The 26,330-nt window shown below is 46.5% G+C and overlaps 2 protein-coding genes across 9 annotated transcripts in view; one reads left to right on the forward strand and one right to left on the reverse strand.

The window, feature by feature from the left end:
* The window catches only part of UGP (UDP-glucose pyrophosphorylase), a 58,710-nt gene extending 44,324 nt beyond the window's left edge, over positions 1-14,386 (forward strand). For all 7 annotated transcript variants that reach the window (XM_084582401.1, XM_084582405.1, XM_084582403.1 and 4 more), the window contains 9 exons: positions 804-937; positions 1,449-1,537; positions 1,947-2,015; positions 2,822-2,853; positions 2,967-3,063; positions 3,163-3,241; positions 4,143-4,309; positions 4,421-4,525; positions 12,859-14,386. In XM_084582401.1, coding sequence (XP_084438527.1) covers positions 804-937; positions 1,449-1,537; positions 1,947-2,015; positions 2,822-2,853; positions 2,967-3,063; positions 3,163-3,241; positions 4,143-4,309; positions 4,421-4,525; positions 12,859-12,966 — 880 coding nt within the window. In that variant the 3' untranslated portion in view covers positions 12,967-14,386. The remainder of the gene's footprint in view (positions 1-803; positions 938-1,448; positions 1,538-1,946; positions 2,016-2,821; positions 2,854-2,966; positions 3,064-3,162; positions 3,242-4,142; positions 4,310-4,420; positions 4,526-12,858) is intronic.
* A 153-nt stretch (positions 14,387-14,539) lies between these two features.
* LOC146176095 (kelch domain-containing protein 2-like) lies at positions 14,540-26,219 on the reverse strand. 2 transcript variants are annotated; one of them, XM_084582409.1, is made up of 10 exons: positions 25,956-26,219; positions 25,377-25,447; positions 21,771-21,992; positions 19,734-19,827; positions 18,836-18,904; positions 17,304-17,443; positions 16,528-16,640; positions 16,282-16,442; positions 15,685-15,731; positions 14,540-14,759 (listed from the first exon to the last, which is right to left on the reverse strand). In XM_084582409.1, the coding sequence occupies exons 1-10, from the start codon at positions 26,046-26,048 to the stop codon at positions 14,627-14,629; spliced, it is 1,143 nt and encodes a 380-aa protein (XP_084438535.1). In that variant the 5' UTR covers positions 26,049-26,219; the 3' UTR covers positions 14,540-14,626. The 2 variants fall into 2 exon arrangements, with proteins under 2 accessions (XP_084438535.1, XP_084438534.1); XM_084582408.1 differs by having other exon boundaries at positions 25,905-26,219.
* Positions 26,220-26,330: the final 111 nt, after the last annotated feature.

The raw sequence follows: 26,330 nt of genomic DNA on the forward strand, positions 1-26,330 counted from the left end.
GGGACCTTGGAGGCGAGAGGCGAGCTTGTTCTTCGCGACCTCAGTGCGAACTGCTGGGTCGGCGAAATATTGGCGGAACTGCTGCTTGAATGTTGTCCAGTTAGTGGTGTGGGGTTCGCGGTTAATAAACCAGGTTCTGGCGACCTCAATGAGGTAAAAAGAAACGTTCAGAAATTTTAGAGCGTCGTCCCACCGGTTGTAGTTACTGCAGCGTTCATAGGTGTCCAGCCAGTCATCGACGTCTTCGTCGCGACGACCAGCGAACAGCGGCGGGTCGCGTTGTCGTGCGGGCATAGTCGGAGGGGGTGGTGCAGTCGAGGTAGAGGGTCCTGCCGAATCGTGGGTGCTCTCGGTAGACATAACGATGGTGGCAGGCGGTAAACAGCGACCGGAACGTAGCTCCAGCGAGAGGCAGGGCACAAAACAGCAAGGGGATCAATTCTCACCTCCACCACTTGTGGAAGAAGGCTAGGTCAAGACGGCGAGGTCGTGGCGGCAAGGACAGCGAAGCCTTGTCCAGCGTTTTAATCCGGTCACCAACCCAGGCACGCGCCAGAGCCGGCGCCGCGGGACGATGATGATGGTATGTACAAATGAAAGAAGATGATGATGGCATGTACAAATGAAAGAAGGTCCACAGAAGGCTCACAATATTTGTAATCACGTATACCTTGAGCGCTTTCTGTTCTGTTCTCTACCTGTCTCTTCCCTAGGAGAGCACTTCTAGCACTTGCTTTTGCTCTGTGCCGTGTAGCTGTAAGGAGACTACACTCAGTGCTGCCTGTGCTTTTCCTTTTCTCCAGCTTCTACCCTCCGGGCCACGGAGACTTCTACGCGGCATTCTGCCAGTCGGGGCTGATGGACCATTTTCTGCAAGAAGGACGCGAGTACTGCTTCATCTCCAACATCGACAACCTCGGCGCCACGGTCGACCTCAGTATCCTTTTAAACACTGGTCGGCTTCGATGCTGTCAAGCCCACTGGAGATAGTCCCGGTTAATCTGAATTACTGCCTGCGCCAGTCATTAAAAGTTCACATCGATAGTGTATACCCATATTCGGTGCATCAAGTGATGCATCGTGCCATTCAGAAGATACCTTGTCATGTACACAGCACAGTAGTCCAAGTAACAGTAACTGATCAAGTTTTCACAAATAAAATTATCTAGCACCGTCATGCAACTTTTTATGTTATTTCCTGACAAGTAGTGCTGTGCTTATGTTTTTCGCGTCTGAGACAAGTGTTTTCGTAGCTGCTCTAGTGGATCTTACGGAGGGATTTGTTTCACTGTCGCTTTGAACAGCAAAATTCTGGTCTGTCGTTGGACATCAGATTGCTTCAGAAGGCAGCAGCCAACCCTAGTGAATCCTTGTTATTGTAGTAGGTGCAACGTATGACAGTGTGTCAGTGACCTGGATGCTCCTTGACCTAATGAAAACGTGCTCAGACATTTTGAACATGCTGCTCTCCTCGAGTGGTAGCGACGCGGCTGACTTTGTTATGGAAGTCACTGACAAGACAAGAGCCGACGTCAAGGTGGGTGTCGTCGCTTCTTTCAGCCCATTTTGTGTTGTGCACGTGTGCATGCATGCATCTGTACGTGCACGCACGTGTTGTTTTTGTTTGTTTGTTTGTTTGCTGTATGCACATTTTGTTCCGACTTTAAACAATTGTGTAGTTTCATGGCACGTTACTCTCAGTGTAGGACACTGTCACCATGTCGGATTGCACAGGTGTTCGCAGCGTTTGCTCAAACCACTGGTGATAACATTTGACTAGGCCTGTCTGTGTAGCTACGGAAAGGCTTCCGAAACATTTCTTTTGGATCTTCGTGCAATGTTTGTGAAAAATGTGGTAACTGCAGTGTATTTACTTCTCCTGGTGAAGAAAAAACTGGAAAAACAACAGTGGTGTTACCACAGTGTACTTCTTGTCTTCCTTGTAGGGTGGCACCCTTATTCAGTACGAGAACAAGATTCGCCTGCTGGAAATTGCACAAGTACCCAAAGAAAATGTAAGTTCCTTGCTGCTTTTTTTTTCTGCATACTCTGGTTTGATTGCTTACGGGTGGCATCTGCAGTGGTATACGACTTTCTCAAGAGGGTCTGGTTAACATATTAGCAATAATTGCTTACAATCCTCTAGTCATAGATCTGTAGTGGCTTGGAATTAAAAGCCACTAAAATATGCTATGCGCTGAGGGGTGTAAAGCAACATAAATTTCCTCGGAACTATCTCAGGCAGTCTGGAATCAGAAGTTGTAGTCTGTGCCTGAATTTGTGGTTATCCTCTTGCACCATTGCATTCTATGCTACATGTGATGCCTGTCCTGTTCTGATGTTAATTTGGTGATGGGTACACGCATAGTTTTTGCATGCACTTGCTCATTCGTGACAGAAGAATTGTGCAAGAAAGGTTGACACTCTATGGTGACAGCTGTAAATACTTATTGTCAGAACAGATATTAAAGCTGTGTAGTCATTTATACTCTGGCGCGAGAATAAATTACCAAATATGCTAGTCTCGAGTGCATTGAGAAGATGGCGCTGGTCAGACGTTGTTTTGTTAGTTTTTTTTGTCAGAAATTGTTTTGCTTTTCCCTAGGAAGCCATAGTGTGCAATTGTTTCTTGGAGCAATACATTTGATAAATGTAGCTGTATATAGGCAGCCTTAAAATAAATGTAATTATACAGATGGGGTGTTTTGTTGTCCATTGTATATTGAAGCACCATCAGTGCCTGAATGAGTTTTCATTTTTTTTTTAAGTGGACCAGTGATTTAGGGATAGAACTTATAGAGTAGAATTGTTGTTCTTTCAGATGGATGAATTCAAGAGTGTGAAGAAATTCAAGTGAGTTCCCTCGCTTTCTACCGGCTGTTATTGCTTCCGCACTCTTTTTATTTGTGTGTCTGTTCTGGTGTGTTTGCGCTACATGTCGCCTTTGCTGGCTTTTGTGCCCTCAGGATCTTCAACACGAACAACCTGTGGATGAAGTTGAGCAGCGTGGGCAGCCTCGTGGAGACTGGTGGCATCGACATGGAGGTCATTATCAACTATAAGGCAAGTTGTGCGCTCCCATATTGCTCGCCCGTGTCAGTGCTGTTACGGCTGTGGTGGCCCGCTCAGCCATAAACCCCTTTCTTTTCCGAACCATAACAGACATTGGACTCGGGCATCAATATTATTCAGCTTGAAACGGCGGCTGGAGCAGCAATGAAGGATTTCCACAATGCCATCGGTGAGCGACTACTACTTTTTTTGATCCAGACTTAGACTTGCTATCTCTACTAGACCGCACATGCACGCTCGCATGACTTGGTTGAAGCGAGGCTTCATGTCTGAAAGAAGTACCCAAAAGTAATTTTTTTTTTTTAACACATTAAAAAGGGACTGTGGTCTTGGGTGTATTTTTTAAATTTATAGACAGATTTACACCAGAGTTTTGCAGTATTATGTGCAGTTTCATATTCCAATTTCGAAGCTGCAGACATTTTTCTTCTAAAGCAGATTGTTTTCGATATATAGCAAAGAAAGCACGCTTTTTGTATGGAGGAGCCTTGGTTATTAAACATTAGATCTGGTGAAAGAAGATTTCTATTCATAAATGATCGAGAGTCACTGAGGTGTGCGATAAGGCATAGCTGAGCATTCTAGGGTAATTTGGATTAAAATTGCAGCGTAAAACGTAACAGAGAAAAAGCTCATTTTTGGTGACTCAGACAAATTATTTGTTTTGAATATTTTCTTAACAACCAGTGATTTAAAGTTATTATTATTGCAGAGCTAATGAGTTTATCTTCCCAGCAAGAAAGAACGATAGCAGTAGCTGATGTCGAGCCAGAGATATCACTCCTCCAAGATACCGAGTGTGTCAGAATTTCAGTTTTGAGAAATTAAGGAAACTGTCCATCAATATTTTGTGTGTGTGCGCATTTGTGTCAGTCTTTGTCCTGAAATATTGTAGACTGTAGTTGAATATCCAAAGTAACTCGCTCAACCTCAGTGGCACAAGGAAATGTTCTGTCTCGCACTAAACCAACTGAATGGGCCAGCAGGGGATAAGGATAATTTGCACAGAAATGAACTTGCTCATTTGGCCTAGCGCATTTCAGAAGTGAGTTCTCAACTCCCTGGTGCAGGCATCAATGTGCCGCGCAGTCGGTTCCTGCCGGTGAAGAAGACCTCTGACCTGCTGCTGGTAATGAGCAACCTGTACCACATGAAGTTTGGCACGCTGGTCATGAGCCCCAAGCGTGCCTTCCCCACCGTGCCCCTCATCAAGCTCGGGGACAACCACTTCTCCAAGGTCCGCCATTGAAGGCTTTGTCTGCTTTACTTAACCACTCGGTGCTTTACATAGGCAGCTGATGCCAATTCCTGACACCTGTAGTCATGATCTTCAAACCTTTCATTGCAGGTGCGGGATTTCTTGAACCGGTTTGCGAGCATACCGGACATTTTGGAGCTCGACCACCTCACTGTATCTGGCGACGTCACATTTGGCAAGGGCGTGTCGCTCAGAGTAAGCAATCTACGGAGGTTCCCATTGCCCTTTGTGTTTTCTTGCAAGTGTGCGTACGCTTGTATGGCAGTTGTGTATAAGTCACAAACAGGATTTGAACAGAGGGCTAGCCTGTTAAGAGTTACAGCCCTGGGTGGTAGCCTCTGGTACCGGTTTGCAGTGTGATAACAAGCCTGCCTTTGTGGAATGGCTGATATATATTTTCACTAAATTAGTTTGGCTTCTTCCCATTAATTAGGTGATTAAAAGCCTTTAGAATTATTCAGTGCAGCTTCTTAGAGCTGGTAGAGTAACTAAGAGCGCTTATTGATTGCTAGCTGCTGTCGTCAATGGTTTCTTACTTGAGGTTTGGAGACTGAAAGGGGCAATAGTAGTAAAATATATTCTGTAGCGGCGGTGTAATTAGAAGTTGAAATTTTGGATTTTAACTTATGAAAATTTACGCCGCAAATGTTCTGTGATAAACTGGGACAGCTTTCGCTCATGTCTCGACAGTATGTCTTCAGATTCACCGTCACTCCTTGTTGACCGTATACAGAGAGCACTAAACAGCGCTACGACTACTACCTGGATTGATGTAGGTCGACCGGCACCAGATCTCGGCCTGCTTAACTTGTGGGCAGCCCACCGTCAAGCTGAGCTGGCTGCTACGCGAGACCCTACTTCGGGGCAGGCACGTACACGACTGAATTATCTTACTGCGAAGGCTCGGAGATATGAACGCGATCTCTCGCAACGCCAGTGGCATGCATGGTGTGAACAATTTTCTGATAAATCATCGAATGCCTCACTCTGGCGAACGTTTCGTGCAATGGAACACTGTCGTCGTTCTACTGACTCAGCAGCAACAGCATGCTTTGCGGCTAATCTGTCGCCGGGCGATTTTGCCAAAGAAGCTGCTCGAAAAGTTTTCCCAAAGTACGTTATACTGCCTCCTTCAGCTGTAAATCTTAATTTGGCAGGTATCCCTGCAGACGCATGGAAACTACTATCGGCTGCCAACACCGATGGAATTGCGAGCCCCTTTTCGATGTGCGAGCTGCTGGCTGCAATTGACGATGCGAAATGGAAAACAGCGCCCGGCCTGGACAAAATTCAGTATGAGGTTTACAAGAACCTCAGTACTGCTGCACTTCCTCAACTACTAGACACCATAAACAAAGTGTGACTTGATGGTGTCGTACCCGAGAGCTGGAAAACCGCTGTCGTGATCCCTCTTCCCAAACCTGGGAAGCCTCCAACGGACCTCGCCAACTTACGACCAATATCCTTAACATCACCGCTTTGCAAGCTTGCAGAGAAAATGCTAGCAACGTGACTTTCTTGGTGGCTTGAACAGCACGGTTTTTATCACCCTGCTCAAATTGGATTTCGTCCATACATAGGTACAGAGGACGGGTTGGCTGTCTTGGCATCAGCAGTTCTATCATCTACCCGCAGCCGCAATGTACGTACCATATTAGCAATGGACATTGAAAAGGCATATGACAACATCAGTCGTGCTGCAATCCTAAATGCCATTGACATGCTTCATCTCCCTCCAAGAGTACGCACTTTGTCGCATCATTTTTGGACAAAAGAAAATTTGCAATACGCCTCAGCGGTGACACTGTTGGTTCATTCGTTTCACTATGTGGCGTGCCCCACGGATCAGTATTGTCTCCGACGTTGTTCAATATTACTTTCATCCCATTGGCGTGGCGCTTACATGATATTCCTGAAATCAAGTTTTTGCAATACGCAGATGATATCACGGTATGAAGCACTCACCGTGATCTTCTCACTCAGGAGGCCGCCCTTCAGCCAGCATTAGACGTAACCTCCGATTACGCATCCTCCATTGGCCTTCAACTCTCTGTGTGTAAAACTTCATACACGTCAGTCGCCAACCACTGGGGACGCCATAAACTTACCTCAAATCCAATTCGTCTCTCTCTATCAGGCACCCCAATACAAGAAAGTTCGAGCCTCAAAATTCTGGGCTTAACAGTTCACCAATCAGGGTCAGCGACTGCTTGGCTTTCTCAGGCAAAAAAGCAAGCACTTCAAACTATGAGTTTAATAAGAAGAATTGCACCTAAAACGGGTGGCGCTGGCTCGTCTGTTGCACGCCAGTTAGTGAGGGCGGTTCTGCAGCCACGTATTGTTTATCAGGCCCAGTTCCAGCATCTTACAAGGGCACAGTGTGATCGCCTTGAAGCCGTAAATCGAGAAGCTATGAGGACCATAACATGCCTTCCACGAATCACACCGGTCGGAGCGTTACAGGAGAATGCGCAGCTTAACATCATCGATGAACTGGTGCAGCAGCGCCGTGATGCTCGCAGACTCAAGGCCACTTTGTCACATTCCACGCAAGCACTGAAGGCGTATGCAACGTCACACAGAATTCTTCAGCCACCTGCGCCAGTTCTCCCTCCCTGGAAATTTATACAGTTAGGAGACAACAAGCCAACTGACATCCGCAGACCGACGTCTGCCAACTCGGCATCGTTGCTACGCCAGAAATTTGAAGAACAAGAAGAAGATTGATTACAAAAAAGCATTTGACTCAGTTGAAACCTCGGCGGTGATGCAGGCATTGCGAAATTAGGGGGTAGTCGAGCCGTACGTGAAAGTGCTGGAAGATATATATAGTGGCTGCACAGCAACCATAGTTCTGCATAAAGAAAGTAACAAAATTCCCATAAATAAAGGTGTTAGGCAAGGAGACACAATCTCCCCAGTACTATTCACAGCTTGTTTAGAGGAAGTATTCAGAGACTTGGAATGGGAGCAGTTAGGGATAAGGGTAGATGGAGAATACCTCAGTAATCTGCGATTTGCTGATGACATTGCCTTGCTAAGCAACTCGGGGGATGAACTGCAAATAATGATTGATGACCTAGACAGAAAAAGTAGAAAGGTAGGCTTGAAAATCAATATGCAGAAGACTAAGGTAATGTTCAACAGCCTCGGGAAGGAACAGCAGTTTACATTAGGTAACGAAATACTGGAAGTAGTAGGCGAATATGTCTACTTAGGACAGGTAGTAACCGCAGATCCGGACCATGAAAAGGAAATAACAAGAAGAATAAGATTGGGATGGAGCGCATTTGGCAAGCACTCGCAGATTATGACTAGCAGCTTACCGGTATCAAGAGGAAAGTATACAACAGTTGCATCTTGCCTGTACTCACCTATGGGGCTGAAACGTGGAGGCTAACCAAGAGAGTTCTGCTTAAGTTGAGGGCAACCCAGACGGCTATGGAACGAAAAATGGTAGGGGTAACATTAAGAGATAGAAAGCGTGCAGAGTGGGTCAGAGAAATAACTCAAGTTACCGACATTCTAATGGAAATTAAGAAGAAGGAATGGACATGGGCAGGACATGTAGTGCGAAGAGAGGATAACCGATGGTCGCTGAGGGTAACAAACTGGATTCCAAGGGAAGGAAAGCGTAGCAGGGGGCGGCAGAAAGTTAGGTGGGCGGATGAGATTAAGAAGTTCGCAGGGGTCAAGTGGATGCAGCTAGCACAGAACCGGGTTAAGTGGAGAAATATGGGAGAGGCCTTCGCCCTGCAGTGGGTATAATCAGGCTGCTGCTGATGATGATGATGATACTCACCTGCCTCAAGATTCCATAGTAGTGTACGTAGATGGAAGCCTGCAAGGCTGTGAAGCCAAAACGGCAATCTACTGTCCACGGAGACCTAGCCTGAATCAGACAACTACGTTTCAGCTTTCGGAACCACTTACAGCTTTCTGCGCTGAGCTTGTGGCAGTTCAGGAGGCACTCTGCTCCGTGACTTCTATAACCATGTTCCCTACAGCCCACGTTGTCATCTGCACTGATGCACTTCAAGCAGTACGTCTGCTCCAACGTGTCAGCCGCTGCCCTAAAATTTGCCAGGACATCCACCAGCTTGCGGCGCGCATCCCACAATCAATACACATTGAGTGGGTCCCACAGGATCTGCTGCCTTCCCAAAGTCAAGCTGATTTTGCAACCCGCCTCGTCAACCAAGACTCATCAATCCCACGGCTTCTCGAAGTCGACGACGCTACCCTCCTTTTGTCAAGAAAGGAGCACCTCCGGCGCCACACACGTGCACTTATCCCTCCGTGTGCGATATCCCTTCCCTGCGGTCTCAGCCGTGCAGAGGAGGTTGCGCTTAGGATGATCCGGGTCGGTGTTGCCCTTATACCAGCTGTAACTAGGACGTGGTCATACTTCCAACACTTATATCCTCGCCCAGGATGCCCGATCTGTAACAACGAAGATGTCGAGGCCGACATCCACCACTTGCTGTGGGACTGCCGAGCACTTAAGCCAACACGAATCCGGCACCTGAGCATAGCTGACCTTTCAGCAAGCAATCCTGCCTCATACGTCACTTGGACGCAGGGACCTCATCATCGCTCACTTCTGGACTTCATAAAATCAGCCAACCTTTTTCCATTCATTTAATCATTTATTCATCCTTCATCTTATACCATACTGATGCCCTGAGGCAGTAAATATTGACTAAAGAAAAAAAAAAACTTATGAAAATTTGGCAAACCTTTAGTGTTTATTTCAGATTGCAGCTTTCTTTTTTTTTTTTTTTTTTTTTGTGTGTGTGTGTGGTGTCAAATGGTGTTCCCGAGGAAGGGTTACAGGTTTCTTTTGTCGGTATATGTGGCACCCTTCTATACTCCAAAGCTATGCATGATTAACTTGGATTCCACAGCAATTGTGATGCTTACAATTATTAATGCTATATGAAATATCTAAATTGAAGCTTATTTTTAAATAGTACTAGGCTGCGCAGAAACCCAAATAAACTAAACCCAACAAGCAATTAAGAGCAACAAGGGAGCAGCATACACGTACACGTCTTACTTTTTGATAGAAGCAAAATGAAAGGCGTTCATATACTGTGCAGTGTCAGTGCACATCAAAGAACCCCAGTTGGTCTAAATTTCCAGAGCCCTCCACTGTGGCGTCCCTCATAGCCCGAGACGCTTTAACACGCCTCACTTAGGCAATCAGAACAAGGTCTTTCTCTCTAGCTCCCTTTATGATGGAAGTGGTTGTCACAGGCACATGTATGTGTTGCTTGCACCATACTGCTCGCTCCTTCATTCTTGGAACAAACCGTGAAAAAGTGAGTGCTTCAGGAGAGTAACGTTTAGCAGAGAGAGAACAAGCAACTACAATTAGTTGAAATTCAATAGACTCATGACAGCATAGTCTGCACGATGACTGCTGAACCATTGCGGAAGCCAGAATGTGGCACTCACGGTTGTGCTTACTTCCAAGTTGACGATGGATTTTCACAGTTCCAAACCTTGTCTGTGTCTTTAAGTCCTGTGCAAAAAGACCTTAGCCAAGTGAAGCCTCTAATAAGGCAGCAACAGCCTGTGAGCAAGAGGTGCTTCTCCGGTAGACTGAGCTTCACGAGGTGGCCAACCATCTCAGTCTGTAACCAGTATAGCAGAACGATGCTTCAAAGCATCCTCTGCACTGCTTGTAATCAAACGATCCTGTTGTCTTTGTGCGCTCTAGGCTTCTCCTTGTCGTTCATTCTCGCAGTCGACCGATTGTAACTCGCACTCAGTTTCCAGCAAGCAGTGGAGTACATGTGAAGAATGCCAACCTTTTTCATCTAAATTTAAGAAAATTTATTTCAGCTTATATTCATTACAGTTGAATCCCGCTATAACGAAATTCACGGTGCACGAAAAAAAATTCGTTCTCGCGGAACTTCGTTATCGCAAAAATTTGACGTGAAACGCAGAAAGAATTGCCCAAGCAGCAGCAAAGGCGTTTAATGCCAAAAATCTGTAAGCTTGGTTTGCTTACGCTTCACGGCGAGCAACGCCGTCACGCGATTTTCGCACTCGGTCAGCAAACCCATTGCAACATCGTCGTCTCGGACAGCAACGAAATTCCTGATGACATCAAAAGCGTCCATCACCTGTACGGCGGTTGCCGCAGCCGGCGCTTCCTGTACGTCGTCGTCTTCTTCATCGGAAGAGTCCTTATCATTCCGGGCAGCTTTTATGATCTGCTCATCACTCACATCTTCGTGAACAACAACACAAGCGTCAGCGCCGATGTCAGCGCCGATGTCGACGTATTCGATGTCGAGCTCGAGATTAGGCGGCACGGTTCCTATTTCTCCCAGCGTTTTCCAGGCGGCCGCGATCCCCGGAGCCGGTGACGCCTCTTCGTCGTCGTCTGTAACGCCTGGTGTTAGGCCAGCAGAGTGTACGGGTCGACCTTCGGCAAATCTGGCGTGCCTGAAACAGTTCACAATTACTGAGCGCCCCAGTGTGCTCCAGGCAGCAGACATAATCTGCAGTGCCACGTACAGTACTCACGGATTGAAATAGGACATTCGGAGCGCGTGGCCGTCGCTGAATGCAAGGCAGTGTGGTAAACAGGCCGGCTTATTGGCGACCGGAAGGAGCAGTTCTGCTTCTTAGATGTTCTCCCCCTCGAGCTATACCACAATGCAGCACCTTGGTTCCATGAGCATCCCCGGGCGGCGCTGCATGCAGCGACGGCCACGCGCTCCGAGTGTCCTATTTCAATCCGTGAGTACTGTACAAGTCCACCTTCGTGTCTCGGCCGGTTTCAGTGTTAAAAAGCAGCCGCTGAATTAACCTCCCGCGGTAAGCGCGCTTCAGGCTAAGAATCACGCCCTGATCGAGAGGCTGTAAGACAGACGTGCAATTGGGAGGGAAAAACCTCAGCTCCGTGTTAGTGAGCTTGACTTCGTCGGAGTGATGCGCTGAACAATTGTCCAAAAGCAAGCAAACTTTACGGCCCTGCCGCTTCATGTCGCGGTCGAATGCCATCATCCACTCGGTGAAAATAGCGCGGGTCATCCATGACTTGTTGTTCGCCTTGTACTGCACAGGTAGGCTACGAGTTCCCTTAAAACAGCGCGGCTTGGCACTTTTGCCTATGACTAACGGCGGACGCTTGTCCGAGCCATCCATGTTTGTGCAAAGCAGCACTGTGATGCGTTTTTTGCTGTGTTTGCCGCCGTGACAGCGCTGCCCCTTGAAGTCGAGCGTCCTAGCCGGCAACATCTCGTAGAATAGCCCGGGCTCGTCGGCGTTGTAAATGTCTGCAGGCGCGAAGTTGCTTAAAATTCCGGCCATGTTACTCGCCTTCCAAGCAGCTGCTCCGTCCACGTCTGCTGACATTGACTCGCCGCACAACACTTTTCCAACGATGTTATGGCGGGCCTTGAAACGGTTTAGCCAGCCAATGCTGGCTTTAAAATCATCAATGCCAAGTAGGCATGCATAGTTCAAGGCTTTCTGCTGGACGATGCTTCCGGACAGGGGGACGTTGCTGGCTCGTGCTTCCACAAACCACGCATGCACTGCTTTGTCCAACTCTTCATGGAGGGGCCGCGTCACCTTTTTGTGCTTCGAGGATGTGCCTGAAGCAAGTGCCATTCTCACGCTGTCCTTATTGCCTAGAATCGTTGACAGCGAACTTGCAGGAATTCCGAAGTCTTCAGCAATTGCCGCTTTCTTCCTTCCGCTTTCTGCTTGGGCGATTATTTGAGCTTTTTGCTCAAGGGAAAGAGTTTTGCGTTTTTTCACTTGCGTTGCCATCGTGTCCTGCGGATGAAAACTCGTCGTTGTCGAAGAGAAAGGCAGCGAGTGCACAACGCGACCACGACACAAAGCCAAAATGGCGGAACTGCAATCACGTGATTTCATGCTTAATGTGGCTTTGGATTTGACTTTGACTTCTCGCCAATAAAACTAGTTTCGGTTTCGATTTTGAACGCGAAAATTTCGTTGTAGCGGAAACGCTCTGCAAAAATGGTTCGTTGTGCAGAGAAATTTAGGCCATTAATTCTTATAGGATACTCGCGGGGAATAAAAAATTATTCGTTGTCGCGGAAATTTCGTTGTGGCGGTATTCGTTGTGGCGGGATTCAACTGTATTACTATTCAGTGTAGTTAAGGCTACGGCACTTGTCTCAAGTAATTCACAGAACTATAGTTGCAAGAAAGACGACGATGTGGAGAAATGAACTCCACTATTTTTTACACATTACCCTTTTTTTTTTTTATCAGAAGTACTAGCTAGCAGTAGAGCACTGAAGTTAGCAATGCATCAGGGGGCATTTATGTTACAGTAGTGGAACTATAATCTTGCAACAAAACCTATATTTTCTAGGTTTTTTTTTTCTTTTAAAAAATGCTACACAATATAGTTTGCGAGGCACCATATAAACACAAAACACCAGAAAGCAGGCTCTCCTTTTTGTACAGGTGTGTGTGTGTGTGTTTGTGTGCGTGCGCGCACATCTGGAATGTTCCCCACATGCTTTCAGGGCACAGTGATCATCATAGCCAACCATGGTGACCGGATCGATATACCAGCATCAGCTGTGCTGGAGAACAAGATAGTGTCCGGCAACCTGCGCATCCTCGACCACTAGGCCTGGAGCTGTTGACACTTTTCATGGTCCCACGTCAATCAAGCTTCCACTGTGCTGTCCGCCCGGCAACCTCCCTACTTGGGCTGTGCAACGACCATGCCCTCCATCTTCCCCTCGCTGGGAATCGTTTTATCTAGTTGATGCAGGGATGGTCTTCTTGTCTTATCCTTACCTGTGTTTCCTGGTGTGCTGGAAGGCGGTGAAAACTGGTGCAGGGCAAGGGCGACAAGTAAGGTTGTATGGTGTAGCCGGCGGCGATTGTACTATTTTAGAGTGAAAAAGTTTGTGATGGCATTTATGAGGTGGGCGGAGCGTTATGTGCAATGGAAGATGCAGTGCATCTCTAAAACATTCTACCTGTGGTATCATGCGGTGCCAGGTAAATGATATGCAGCCAGCATAACTGTAAAGGACGAACTTTTTACAATGACAGAAGTTGCACGGCCGTTTTTCACTTCGCCGCTCTAGTGATGTTCAGTACAGGCCACGTGCGACACCTTGATTAGAGGTACCGTACCGCTGTTCTTGAGACGTTTGTGTACAAAGATTGATGCTGTGAGTTGGCAGGTAGGCAGCAAGCTACTGTTGTCATTCTTTGCAGGCCCTGCTGCTTGCCATGTTAGATATTTGGCTTGTTGGCTTAAGTCATCCCAAAGCGCTATGGGAAAGCCAGAACTTAGTTGAGCCCCGCAGTGATGACTTGTCTGCGACTTTGAGATGACATTTCATTGCGCCATGCTGTCATATCTTTGTGATGAGTGCCCCAAGTGGCGTTCACATGCATCATTTAGGAGCAGATGAAATGTGCCATAAGAGAGGAGGAAAGAAAAGAAAAAGTTGGTTGTGTGAAGAATCGTGCCATTTGTGGAAGTGGTGCACGGTGCACCTTTTTATTGTGCTTGAGGAGCTGTGATGAGCCATCGAGTCAATGAGGAGTCTAATCATTTTTTTCTTTTTTAAATGTTTTTTTTTTAAGAGTCAGCGGGGGGAAGCCTGTGGGCTTTTCTCTTTGTTGACTGTTGTTTTCGCATGGATGCTTGGGCTTTGCTGCTTTTCAAATGCTCATTTATTTAAAACTTTTCTCCTGGCGTTTCGTTTTTATTGGGAGCTGTTCTCTTAACATATACTATACACTATAAATGCTTTTTCATTGATATTTTTTATGGGAAGGGTTTTGTTGACATTGTTACTTATTTCGTGTGCATATAGAGCATGTTTGGTACATGACGTAGGAGTGCTGGTTTGGGTACCTGTGGAAAACAGTGAGGACATTTCCGCAGTCATTTCTCGGATGTTGCCATGGTAAGGAACGCATAGCACTGCATCAGCTGTGTCATCTCAGTGTTTTGCCGGCCACAGCCATGTACAAAGTAGCAAGTTTCGTCGTAGGCCGTGAAATAAATTATTGTTATACCGTGCATACTAGTCTACATGCGTGGAGTTTACTCTGATGGTAGTTGTGGTTCTGGGAAGCCTTGCCATCTCATGAACAAGCTAGCCAAAACAATATACATTGGTTACCTTTATACATACTTATTCACTGTTCTGATCAGTAACAACTCTAGACACGGTACCATGTGAATAGAGAATTTTATTCTGCCATATAAATTAGGACTATTTTTTCCATAATTTTATGTACAAAGTGACTTGCTCTGTTTCTTCAAGATCCATCCAGTCCGGAGCCCCGTGTGTTTCCATGCATGATGTACAGCGCGTCCCGGACGGATGGAGGCAGTGTAGGCCACTGAGACTGCAGCAGAGGCCTCAATCGCAGAGCCTGCTCCAGGCAGATCCTACAAGAAAAACATCCCACAAAAGTGTTCCGAGATTTCTAAATATTCAACAACTCTGTTAAGAAATGTTCTTGGCACGGTCTTTGTACTTAACAATGTCAAGCCATTCCACTTTGGGTGATGAATGTTAAGCAGGAAGTTTAAAAAATGGGGAAAAGCGGGGCAAACGCTAGAGTCCTGCTGTATCTGTAAGGGTGGTGGTACCAAGCCTTCATCATATAACCAGACATGGCAGTAACTGAATTACTTTACGGCAGCAGTATTGCGGCAAAAGTAAAATAATTCCTTTTGAATTTACTTTTACTGAAAAGTTCACCACTGCTCTTTCAATAGACAACGCTGCACATGACTAGTAGGTTGCTTCAAAAGCAGGAAGGACCAGAAAGTAATTCAAGAGTAACTGCATTTACTCTGCCAAAGTAACTGTAAAGTCATTATTTGATGCGAGAATGCTGCCATGTAAGATGGCAAATGGTGGCAATGTTACAGCTACCATCCCCAAGTGGTTTGCAAGATAGTCTGGATATTGGAGAGTCGTGCACTGTGCTCTTCAGCCTTGCACTTAAATTCATCACTTTGCAGCAGAGCTGCAAATGACTTTAAAACTGAGCGCAGATGTTTTGCGCTATGCAATTGACAGCTTAATAAATTTTGATGGTTTACAACATGGTACTTGCGTACAATGCAACATGGCGTCTAACGTGATGGGGCTCATACGCCACAGCTTGTCCATGAATGAATGTTCGAAAATACTGACCGCCGATTCCACCACCGCAATGCGAACTCGAACTGATACATCTTCTAGGCATTCTTGTGTGTTCACTCTGCCTTGGCGGTAGTAGCTGCCTCAACAAGACCAAAGACCAGTAACTAGTTCGTGGCAACATGATAAAAATGCTGAATTACTCATCTATGTTCTACTCACCGGTAGAGACTCCTTGGTGAAAATGAGAGAGTGATGATGGTGTCCTCCTGCACAAATGAAAAACAAGAACTGAAGATGAGAAACTTGCAAAATGCCCAAGACATCTATTTCTTTGCTTCCTTGAAAATTCATGGTCTTATTACCTCCCTCTATTGTGGTTAGCGTGCTCATCTAACAAGCTTAGGACCCTAGTTCATTTTGCCTGCTCAAAAATCGCATGGTTTTGCAATCTGTTAATAAGTCTCCCTCCGTGGTAGTTAGCGTGCTCGGCTAATAAGCCAGAGGACCCAGGTTCATTTTGCCCATTCCAAAATAGCATGCTTTTGTAGCCTTAAACGAGTCTCCCTCTGTGGTTTAAGAGCAATCTTCTAATGATTAAGAGGATCCGGGCTCACTGCAAGCCATGGTGCCCGTTTGGGTTTCAATGGACTCTAAACGCAAAACACACTTTGTGTGCTGTGCGGTGTCAAACCACAGTGAACAAACCCATGGGTGGTCAAAGTAAACCCAAAGCTCTCCTGGAAATAAGGCTGTAAATGTGAGCACTATCAGCAGAATACGTGTGACCTGACGCGTGCGAACAGTGGGTGCACTCACCGCATGGATGCCGCCACGCTGAAAGATGTTCCCTGCACAACCTCCGAACACAATGATCTCCCCCTCGTTGCTGAGGCAGGCTGAATGCCAGAGCCGCGGAGGCAGTTGAAGCTCGACCCGCACCCATGTCAGAATGGGCACCACAAACAGCCAGCAGTCAGCTGCGGACAGTCAGAGAGGCACAGCATTAAGCAGAGACACGGAAAGTGTTTCAACTCCACACGCTGGTCTGCAAGGTCCACTCACACAGTGGTTCCTCAGTTTGGCTGAAACCGCCATAGAGGACGATGCGAAACGAGGGCAGTGCCGTGAAACTATGCCAGGACCGACCGCGTGGCTTTTCACCAATGGTGTCCAACCTGCGGACATTTGCGGCCATTAACGACGACCTAGGTCAGGGTCTACACCGGACTAATGCGCTAAACTGCGTCAGGGAGGCAATGAAAGAAGTAAACACGTGCCAAAGGGTTAGGTCACACAGAAAGAAAAGTCTTTGGAGTACCTCACTTGAAACATTGCGAAAAGCATCCGCATTCTTTGCGGTGCGAATTCAGATTTTTGCATAATCTGCACCACTAGATTCTTTGTTCTGGAGACGTAGCTATGCAGTGGAGAAATGCCAGCAGCTTCTTAGCTCACCTATAAACTGAGATAACATGCTAATATACGAGAGAGCTGGGTACAGAGAGTGCAGCACACGTAACAAGCACACTGCTAGAGACAGTTGCCACAGGGACTTATCCGCAGTACAGTGGTGTGAGGGGGTTCTTCCGCGCTAAGGACTACACAAATGCGGACCGAATTCGGCAAGTACAGTCCAAGAAAGGACTGTTCTGACCTCGTGCCAAGAAATGCTAATCGACATTTCTATGAAGTAAAACTGTCAGTATGCGTCAATACGCGTTTTCGCCACATTTCTTTTCATAAACACACCTGCAAGGTTCTATTCTGGCCAAGCTAGGGTCACACAGCTAAAGGCAAACACCCTGAAAGACCAAGGATAGACCAGTGCGGACACTTACGCGCCACTCCACCGCATGGAGTCAAGATCCAGCCGATGAATGTCGTTGAGCCGGCTTTGCTGGTGTCGGCCGCCAAAGATGAACACCTGGCTGGCGATCTGTGCAGCTGCGTGAGCAGCCCTTGCCACTGGAGCTTGGCCCTAGAATCATCACGATTAGCTCAGTTTAGTTTTTATGAAGTCTGACGTCTCAAGGCGATTCGGGCTATGAGAGACGCCAGAAGAGTCGAGTTTACACTTGCAACCTTTAACGCACACGATGCAAGACAATAAGAATGATCCTGTCATGTGGGAGTAAACACATGGAAGGCCACCGGTACCCAGCACCTCAGCATCACAAGCCTAAGAAATCCCTCCCTTTCTGGCAGTGGTTTTTGCTTTCCAACACGCGTGGACGTGGTATAAGACTGCTTCACCCAAATGGAGCCCAAGTGTGTACTATCCACAAAGCAGGGCACTTTGATGCTGAAAGACGTAGTGGTAGCATCTGTCGGAGATCCGTTTGTCCCCTATTGTTGAATGCTCCAGAGAAAATATGTTTGCCGAGCTATTATGGCAACAAGGGAGTGATTACTCATTGGCATCCTCCTCAGTGCAGCCATACAGCTACAAAGAAAACTTTACAGCTTTCTCAGGGGTTTGAACCCGGGACCCCCGCCTATCCTGGGAAGTGGGAAGTTTGGACCAAAAACAACCATCATGGCTGCTGCCTCTTGGTGGCAATTAGCGCCAGACGCCAGTGCAACTATTCACAGCTATAACTCTTCTAGTATGGCAAATCAATGAAATGAATGGCAGAGCCTTGGATTCATTTTGGGCAAAAACAGGCAGAGGCCACGCCTGACTGTAGCATTAAACAAAACCCACAGGCGCATGCCACCATCAACGTAAAGCTAAAGCACGGACAAGCTATCAGATCAACCAGGAGAAGGGTTGACACTTACTAAGGAACCCCCCCCCCCCCCTTTTTTTTTATATATATAGTAAGCTAAGCGTCTTTGCAAATACAGAGTTCAATCGGAGCTCACAGTAGGCTCGCAAACGCCGGCATTGTGATTCACTCTAGGAAAGCATGCTTCTTCTGGAGCCCACTACTCCTCAAGTCTTGGACTATAACCATTACCTTAAGAAACACAACACCCTGGAAACAGTCCACAGGATCGAGATTTTATCGTCATTTTATGCAAAAAATTTTTGTCATTTTTCCTAGGCTTTAAAAAAAGTGGCCACAGCTAGCCCTTACTGTTATGGTGCAGTTCTAGAATGCCAAATAAAGTCACACGTTTGAATGCAGAAGACTCGTGACATTCCAACTACACGATTATATACTGTTAGCTACTCGCAAAACTGCAGGTGAACCGGTAACTGTAGGCTGCCAGCATCATAGCTAAAAAATGGTTATGAAGAGTAGCCAAAATTGTTTGAGGGGAAGTCACATTTGTGTAGTGCATCCCAAGCTGGGCCCACTGCTTCTCACAGGACGAAAAGAAAGGACACCATCAGCCTCACTGTCATCTATTTTCAGGTACCAACCTTGTAAAGAGGCCAGTTCCAAGCGTTGGTCTCAGTGTCGAACATAACAAGCTGGTTGGTCCATCCCCTCTGCATCGACAAAAGAGGCAAAGAAGAAGGTTAACAGACATTATGGCTACAGTCAGATCCACAGAATATGAATTGAATATGCATATTGAAAAAAATAAATCTTTCAATTATCGAATACCCGAGCAGTGAAAAAACAAAAAAGGAAGATTAAAAGATAGCAATAACTGTATAACTGTTCCAGAACTGTGTATAAATATTATACAGGGTTCTGCATACTATATTTTTTTTTTACAAAAAGGACCTGCATGAAGCTGGGTAGAGTTATCGTATCGCTGCTGAATACAGCAAACTCTCCTTAATTCAACCTTCAAGGAAGCGGAAGAAATGTTTGAATTAACCGACAGCTCAAATTATCGAATCGCCCTGAAAAAAGCTGCTGAAAACCATTTGCATCACAGTAATTTTATCTGGTGAGCACCTGACAGACTGTTCTCTGCATCAGAGATGAAACCCAAGTAAGAATGATGTTTCTTCCCTATTTCGTCAAGTGTTTCGCCCTGTGCACATTGTCGGGAAGGCCCTCTTCACAAAACGGCCCCATCACGTTTGAGGAAGCGGGCATTGTTCCATGCAAATGAAGTTCCGGGAGGTCTATTTCGGTAATCACTGGCTGCGCGGGTCATACCGCGACGTGAATCTTTCGGAGAATCATTCAGTGGCCCAGAAATACATAATTAAAAAGGGAAAACTTTCCTCATCACTTTTTATCAGCAATGCAATGTTATCGGGAAGCAAGAGATGTGAAAAAAATATATATAATAATAAAGAAGCATAGACATGAAATGATAACAGAAACTGGCTTGTCATCAAGCCACAGATTGATACTTGCCCATGGTGCCTGCGTGTCATGAACATAGGCAAAGTCAGGGGGCCGTGGAACTCCCGGGCTTGGTGTCATGCCAAACCCCCCAAACACGTAGAAGCTGAAAAAAAGGAAAAAGAAAAGAATAAGCAATAGCAGACATATGTTACACTGGATTTCTCTGCACTGGCCATTCATACACTAATGCATTGTAGCCTCCAGACTATTGCCCAGAGACTGTCAGTGTTTCAAGGGTGAATTTTTCATTCCATAGACAATTCGTATGCATGGAGATTAATGCGAGATTTACTATCTGAAGACTGTTTACAACAGCAGAAGAAACATTAAATAAGGCTCAAGCGCCAACTCGGAGAACCGCTGCAGAGCGAATCGATTCTCAACAGCTTTGCCACCACTGCACCATCACGGCGGCGCTCTTGTAAGTGATCATGTTACATTTTTGCTACACCCAACCATTGAACCATTGCAATAGCATCATTTCCAATAGCACATGTGAATAGTAATTAATAGCCACAATACAGAGCCAGAGCTACCTAATGGGCACTATAGAAATATGAGCTTCACTGTACAGATCTATGTGTGCCTATGCTGTGGAAAAAGAAAGTCTCTCTATAGCTGGTTCCTGTGCTTTACACAATAGGTGCAGGCTACAGATCAGAAAACGTGACAGCACTAACTCAAACTGAAGTGACCAAAGTTAACCAAACGCCACGTGTTACTGCTGCACAAGCGCTAAGTTGCATGTATAAGCTCCTGGATGCTGTGTTCATCTGCTACCTTTTCTTCTTCGTCTTCCTGTTCTTCCCAGCTGACCTGCATAACCCATCTGTAGCTTACGTGTCCGTGCATATGCAGTGAGTGCTCCGCAGCACATACGTGAAAGTGGTGAAAATATGGCATGCACTATCATCTGTCGTGTGTCCAGGCACTATCATCTGTCGTGTGTCCAGTGTAACTTGCAACTAGGCTAGCTGGTCATGCACCAGAGTTTAAAAAATGCCCAGTTTCGCAAAACCGCACAAAACAAGAGTAGCTAGAACGCGCCGGACCATCTGCTCCTGGAAACTAATGTACCAGCCCAAGTCGTTAATGGCCTGGAACCTCTCTTGAATCCTATTTTTCTATCTGCCTTCCACCTGCATTTCCTTTCCTTTCCAGCTCCCTTTTCCCCTAGTGCAGAGTAGCAGGCCACGGTCATGATTCCAGTGATCTCTGCCCTTCCTGCCGATAAAAAAACTCCCTTGTTTCAAGTCCAACGTGATGCATTAAACAGGACTAAAGTTCACTTTTGCTGTATCATACAGTCAGAAAAACAGTGGTTTCAACATTCAGCCCCCCTCCTTAAAAGGGACGACAGAGATCTTGGAACACTTTTCATTATTTTTAAACTAAATGCAATGCAAATGCACAGTCTTAATCTGATTTTTGTGCCGATTTCAATTGTGTAACTACTTTTCTGATATGTCAGTTAGTTTTCAAATTATTCGATATCTTCATTTCTATGAACAGATAACTATTATTAACATGTATTTAGATAGTATATAGTACAAGGAATACAACGTACGGACTACATTTTTGATCAAGGAAATATTAGCCATTCTACAACTTGTTGAAGTTTAATGTAAGAAAAAGTGGTTGACAAGCCATTAGAGCATAAAAAATATTACCAAGCATAAACTGAGAAATCTGTTCCCAACATTTCATAACCTAGGAGGAGCATGCTGCAATAAAATTTATGCCTTTATCCGCTCTAGATGCGAAGGTATCCATCTTGTAAACTGGTAAATCATCAAAAATTTGTGTTCTGAAAAGAAAAAAAAAAAAGAGAAAAAAAAAAATGATCCGAGGTGGGATTTATTCCAATCGTCTGCACCTTATAAAGTGAAATGAATGACCCAGGGAGTGAATAAATTAGTAGGTACGTAGAAGATGGGTTGTAGGTTTTCAATATGTCATTTTCAAGAAGACATTTTTTTCTCGTGATTTTCGGCCCTTCAAGAGCCCCGTCCTCCTCCCTTCAAATGTGTGTCTTCTGTAGCTCACCAGCCACGGTGCGTCCAGCCTGCCATCTTGTCACATGCTGTGGGCAGGTGTCCCTGGGCGTCCACCAGTTCCCACATGAGGGTGGTCAAATCAAGCCGGTATAGCTGGTTGGTGTTGCGGTCGGCGTGGAATCCACCAAACAGGTACAAGGCGTCGCCAAGCACCCGGGCGATCGCACCCGATGTGCCGGGCGGGACATCTCCCATTGTGTTACGGAGGGACCTGCATGTGGACGAGAATTACTTGGCAGTTTATATATGAGCACTGATTTCCTGCACCTTTTCAACCAAGCGCAGATAAGAGAAGTTAACTGTTGCCTGGCTCTTGATAAAATATCTGATGGGGACCAAAAATTATATGTGTATATATATATATATATATATATATATGTGTGTGTGTGTTGAAATTAAGAGAGCTCTTTCGAATACAGTCCTTGGGTTTGAAGCATCAGCTCAAATAAACCACAAGCCTTAACTAGACGAGGCTGGATTAACACTTCCACGTTTGAATTACTACAGCTGATGTCACCGTAACCAAGTGTCCAAGGCAAAAGAAGGATTTCAAGCCACTGATGCAAACAGCTCACAAGAAAAGTTTACAGACTAAGCATTGGCCAGCAAGCTGTAACTATTTATTCAACCTTTCTGCAGTGCACAACCAATATATAAAATGTTTTAGTGGCTAGTAATATTTCCATGGAATCATCTTATTTCGTGCTGTAATGAGTCCTACCACAGTTCCCAACAAGTGGCCATCACAGACTACTTCGTTGATCAGTGAAGTAGCATAAACAATGCAATGCCACACTGATTGCTGTTATAATGGTCAGATCTCCAAGCATCAGCCTCCCCACTGTTCCTTCAGGATATAGTCTGATAGTAGCTACATACCGCTGAGCACCAAGAATTGGAAAAGCAAGAAGGCCACTCTTCATGTGTAAACTAATTTTCCTAGGCACAGAAACAACAACAAAAAAATAATAATAATAATAAATAAATAAACACAACATGTAGAGTGGAGATAAGATGCAAAAGCAAAACAGCCATGCAAAAATTTAAATTATAGTGAAACAGACTGCCCTGGACAAGTTAATAACTATGGAGACACTTATTTACATTATGTGTGGAGGATGCAATGGCATTGGAATCCATTTGTTGCAACTTTACCTATGCCTGTATTAGTACCACAGACAACATACATTTCAATAAGCCAGTTCGTAGGTTTTAGTGTGCTGACACTAGAGGTTTCACTCAACTGTTGTCTGTGCACTCTGTCTGTGACCTTGAAATTGGACTGGTAAAACATTTATTCGGGGCCTGCAGTAGAACACGCGCTCGCGCGCGCGCGCTCCGGACGGGGCCTACGTTGTCCTCTGGGCACCGGCCGCACGGCCTGGGTCCCCGCTCGCCGTGGCCGGCTCGCTGGTTCCCTGCCGGGCCGGCGCCTTGATGACCTGCTGGACGGCCCAGAGTTGTTCCTCTTGATTGTCGCTCCCTGCGGCTGCTTCCAGTTGCGGCGGGATCCTCCCAGACTTAGCTTCTTCCTGGTACTTGGTACGATTCCACAGCATGTGTGCGAAGCCGGCCGTCTCCGTTCGGCAGACTCTGCATTTGTCTGTCTGGTGCGTCTCGGGATACATTCTATGCATCAACGACGAACTGGGGAGTGAGCCCGTCTGTAGCTGTCCGAATAAAACGGCTTGCTCTCAACTGAGCCCCGAGCAAGGGGGTGGAAGAGTTCTGCGAGCTAGGCGGAACACCTTGGTTATTTCGTTGTAGTCGGTCATTCGGTCTTTGGTGCTGAACCACAGCAGCCAGTCGACCGAGGCGCGATCCGTTAGCGCGCGCGCCTCGGCGTGTGCCGTCTCGTTGTGGTTGGCGTTGTGGTCCGACGCCTCGCCCGCGTGCGCCGGGAACCACTTGATTCTCACTTGTCTGCTGCCATCGTCGTTTTTGGTTGCCTGCAGTATGCGCACAGCTTCTTTCGCTATCCTTGAAACCTTGAAAGAAAATTTTAAATATATAGGGTGCTCTCATTTGACGACTCGATGAAAATGGATGAGCAGGCCTTGTTACGGTAAGCTTAGATTTTTTTCGGCTCACAGAAAAATACTTCGGATGTTCAGTTCTTTCTTTTAATCTTGCATTCTTCAGACAGTTCAGATCGTTCTTCCAGTGGCCTACTCACATCTGCCATTCCAATTTGTAAATCTAATGCATCAATTCTTGTTTTTTTTTACATCAGACTGACAAACAATCAGAACTAAGATGATGTCATTCAAAATAAGCTGTATTTGCGTTGCTGTAGACTATGTGGGATGCTGTAACGCCGAAACTTATTTGCACATTATGTGGAAGTCCATCTGACAAAGATGTAAAGCCACACTTAAACAAGAAGTGCGAACGAGCCTGTTTGGCCTAGGAGTATCACGTCTGACTTGGGATCTTACGCTCCCAGCGGGCTCAACTGCCATCTAACAGAGTTGACAGCTCGCCATGTCATGTGATCTTTGCGACACCACACAACTCGCAGGCCTGTAAGTGTCCGGCTATGTAATATGCCAGCTACCACCTGCTGGGGGTACGGCCATGATTCCATATAGATATACACCCCTCTAATTTTCTACCTGCATGACCTAGGGAAGCATTGCTCTGCGAGGGTGCAGTAGCGTTGCTAGGGCTTCACCTTGCACATACTCATTAAATTACACTTACGTCGAATAATATAGCAAACCACACCAGGCTCTCTCTGTGACGAGGGCATTCTGTGAGCATTTTTTCTTAATGCAATGGCATTAAGATAAAATGCACCAAATTCGAGTTAATAAGAAGTGGAAACACATGAGTATTTTCTTTTCCAGTATTACAAATGTCTGGTCCACGAGTCTGGTGATGGCCTCTCACATGCAGAAGATTTGGTGCCAAAAAATAAAGAAAAAAAACCTGAAGTCAAGTAAAGCATGTTCGATTCTCTTGAAGTCGCTTCCCGCTGGAACTTCGAGGCAAAGCCAGAAAGTGGTCATTCGATCTTGGCAAGCACTGCACTCAAAACTGCTGCTACTCCGGCGAACATGCCCCTTTCCCCGCATGGTAAGGCGATACCGCCGCAAAGCGAACGCACTGTTGCGCGTGAAGGCCAAAGCAGCTCTGCTCACGAGCTCGATTTAAATTTAAGATGCTGAGACCTCCTTACAGCATCCAGTCCGGAACGCAAAGACAAAAATCCTGCGAAGTAACAGCAGCAATGCGGGTATTAAACGCGTGGCTAGCCGCTGGCATGACGCCAACACAACCACATGGCGCACGCTGCAGTGGCTGCCGCAAGTTTTCACTCTCCACACGGCGGAAATCACCGACGCCCAGAATAGCTGGACCCCTGACAGTTCGAAGTGGCCGCGTTTTCGAAACTACCGGGGTCGAGCTCTTTTCTTCTTGCCGACAAATGTCGCAACGGCGCGCGATTGTGGGGGGCCATCGCCTGTACGCGCGTTATACCTTCCCCGAACGGTCGCAAAACACGCATATTCACTTGACGTATCTCTCCCTCTCTCTGGCTCGCAGCCAGCGAAAACACGTAGCATAACATCGCGACCGCGACGTCACTTACCATCTCTCGAGGAAAGTGTCAAAGAACCACAGCTCATTGCCGGGCAGGTACCTGGTGGACCGCTCGGTCTCCTGGAGAAAGGTCGATTAAATGAAGGAAGATTGGATCAGTTAAAAGAAAATTACACTGTACAGCGTACACACAGTGATCGAAATAATGTTAATGTCGAGCGTCCCGCCGCTCGAGCAACACGTCAGACGCTGCCACAGCGCGCACAAGCTGTCAACGCGCCAGTACCGTGCTGATCAGTTACGTAGCTGTTAACGCGATGCACAAAACCATGAACAGCCCTGTACACGAAGGTGCCACGTTAGATCATGCTTGTGAAGCCATCGCTGGACAGTTTAGTACGACTGCCGCTTGCAGTTTCGTGTACTAAGCTTAGTTCGAGAAGCGCGCGGCAGTGTTTCAAACGTTAGACCAACCTCCGAAGTGCAGTGAGGAACGAGGAAAAGCAAAACATGCGCGACCAGTGGTGCGGAGGCTAGCTATTAATACAGGCGCACGTATGGAGACAAAAACACGAACCGCCCGGTGGAACCGACGCCGTCGCAAAGGGAGCTCCTCTGACGAACCTACCCGGTAACCTCCCCAGACGAGCACGCCGTTCTTGTACGACGTCGCGATGTGTCCCGTCCTTTGCAAGGGCTTGGTCGCGATGTCGGCACTCATGTTGCTTGTCGCGGACTGGCAGCAGTAAGCGCGGCGATGCTCGCATTTGAAGCGACGATCCTCCCTTTCCGCACGACACGCAGGCCCAATCAAGTCAGCCAGCGGCAACAGCGTCCATTTGATTCGCAATCACGGTGGTACGCAATTTTTCGCAACGATGGCTTGCGTCGGTTTGACTCCTTGCGACTTGTGCTGGCTGAAGGCCATAAGAGAGATGACACTACAACAAGTGGTCTGAAGGTCTGAAGCCACCTATTTACGGGAAGAGCTCGGTGAGGAGGC

This window comes from Amblyomma maculatum, chromosome 10 (assembly GCF_055883805.1).
Source record: "Amblyomma maculatum isolate TAMU_Amacu chromosome 10, ASM5588380v1, whole genome shotgun sequence".
NCBI classification, from domain to species: domain Eukaryota; kingdom Metazoa; phylum Arthropoda; class Arachnida; order Ixodida; family Ixodidae; genus Amblyomma; species Amblyomma maculatum.

Bases quoted from the DNA above. Each gene is read 5' to 3' on its own strand.
- LOC146176095 (XM_084582408.1), bottom strand. From the start codon at position 26,048: ATGAGTGCCGACATCGCGACCAAGCCCTTGCAAAGGACGGGACACATC. The intron at 15,732-16,281 runs GTGAGTGCACCC...TCATTTGTGCAG, and splicing joins AGCGTGGCGGCATCCATGCG to GAGGACACCATCATCACTCT. The intron at 14,760-15,684 runs GTGAGTAGAACA...TTTTTCTTGTAG, and splicing joins TCACCAAGGAGTCTCTACCG to GATCTGCCTGGAGCAGGCTC.